Source organism: Poecilia reticulata, unplaced genomic scaffold, assembly GCF_000633615.1.
Source record: "Poecilia reticulata strain Guanapo unplaced genomic scaffold, Guppy_female_1.0+MT scaffold_2298, whole genome shotgun sequence".
NCBI classification, from domain to species: Eukaryota; Metazoa; Chordata; class Actinopteri; order Cyprinodontiformes; family Poeciliidae; genus Poecilia; species Poecilia reticulata.
Genome location: NW_007617027.1, coordinates 1 through 1360, shown reverse-complemented (window position 1 = coordinate 1360; position 1360 = coordinate 1). Strand labels below are relative to the sequence as shown.

At 54.9% G+C, this 1360-nt stretch overlaps 1 protein-coding gene across 1 annotated transcript; it reads left to right on the top strand.

The window, feature by feature from the left end:
• Positions 1–205: 205 nt before the first annotated feature.
• Positions 206–1327, top strand: LOC103461562 (sodium channel protein type 4 subunit alpha B-like; the record flags this gene model as incomplete). Its single annotated transcript, XM_008403835.1, has 3 exons — positions 206–367; positions 444–638; positions 1184–1327. Coding segments are annotated over 3 exons (501 nt in total), but the record flags the coding sequence as incomplete, so codon positions are not given.
• Between the last annotated feature and the right edge of the window lie 33 nt (positions 1328–1360).

Here is a 1360-nt window from a genome sequence, read left to right as displayed (position 1 = left end):
GCATGTTAGCTTTGGTTGGATTTACCCAGAATGCCCTGCGCTGTGGTCCACTTCCTGCTTTTGAAGCTGCTTGATGTGAAACTGAGATCTAAATGATCTGCATCTGGTCCAGTCAGTCAGAGTTGATTGAATCCTAAATTAAAGGTTTTCCTTCCTGTTGTTGCCGACTGTTGACCTCTGACCCCTGTCCCCTGTTCTGCCCCAGCTGCGTGTTTTTAAGCTGGCCCGCTCCTGGCCGACCCTCAACACGCTCATCAAGATCATCGGGAACTCCATGGGCGCCCTGGGCAACCTGACGCTGGTCCTCGCCATCATCGTCTTCATCTTCGCCGTGGTGGGGATGCAGCTGTTCGGGAAGAACTACCAGGTGGGCCGCCGCCGTCGCCCCCCGGTGGCCGGGCCGGGCGCCGGCGCCGTGTCTGACCTCTGCTGTGTCCCTGCAGGAGTGTGTGTGTAAGATCTCCAAGGACTGCGTCCTCCCCCGCTGGCACATGAAGGACTTCTTCCACTCCTTCCTCATCGTGTTCCGGGTTCTGTGCGGCGAGTGGATCGAGACCATGTGGGACTGCATGGAGGTGGCGGGGCAGCCGCTCTGCATCCTCGTCTTCATGCTGGTCATGGTTATCGGAAACCTGGTGGTGAGTTCCTCTGAGGGGGGCGCTGCCGGCTCTGAACCGGACCGGATGGGCCCGGTCTGGGCTGGGCTGGGTTTAAAGTAGGGATGCATCGATTGCAGTTTCTGGCTGATTCCGCATCTTTAACCCTTGGCAGTCGAGGTCTAAATGGCCATTCCAGTCTCTCTTCTCTGTGCGTCAGAGCTCGCTATGAAGCCATGTAGCGATAGCTAGCTAAACCACTACTAACCACGAACTCTAACTAACACACTTAGAGTCTAAAGAACCCATCGAAACACTCAGTAAAATCCACAGCATCGCTGCACCCTAGTCTCTTGCCGTATCCAAATCCTCCCCTCCCCCCGTCTCTCTCCGCGTGTCTCCGTTCTACCTAGCAACAGACCGTCAACACATTTTCATTGGTTGTTACGAAATGTGGTACATTTAGACCCCACAAAATAAGGCGGAAATGATCGATCATATTTCTGGCTTTATTTTGAAGTAAATAACCACAAAACCATTATAAAAACACCACTTTTATAAAGTTTAAAGTCCGTGCTGTCCAACAGAGTCTAAATGAAAACTCGGGGCTACAGCGGTGGGCGGTGGGTGAGGCTACAGCGGTGGGCGGGGCTAAGACGGTGGGTGAGGCTACAGCGGTGGGCGGAGCTACAGCGGTGGATGAGGCTACAGCGGTGGGCGGAGCTAAGACGGTGGGTGAGCCTATAGCGGTGGGCGGGGCTAAG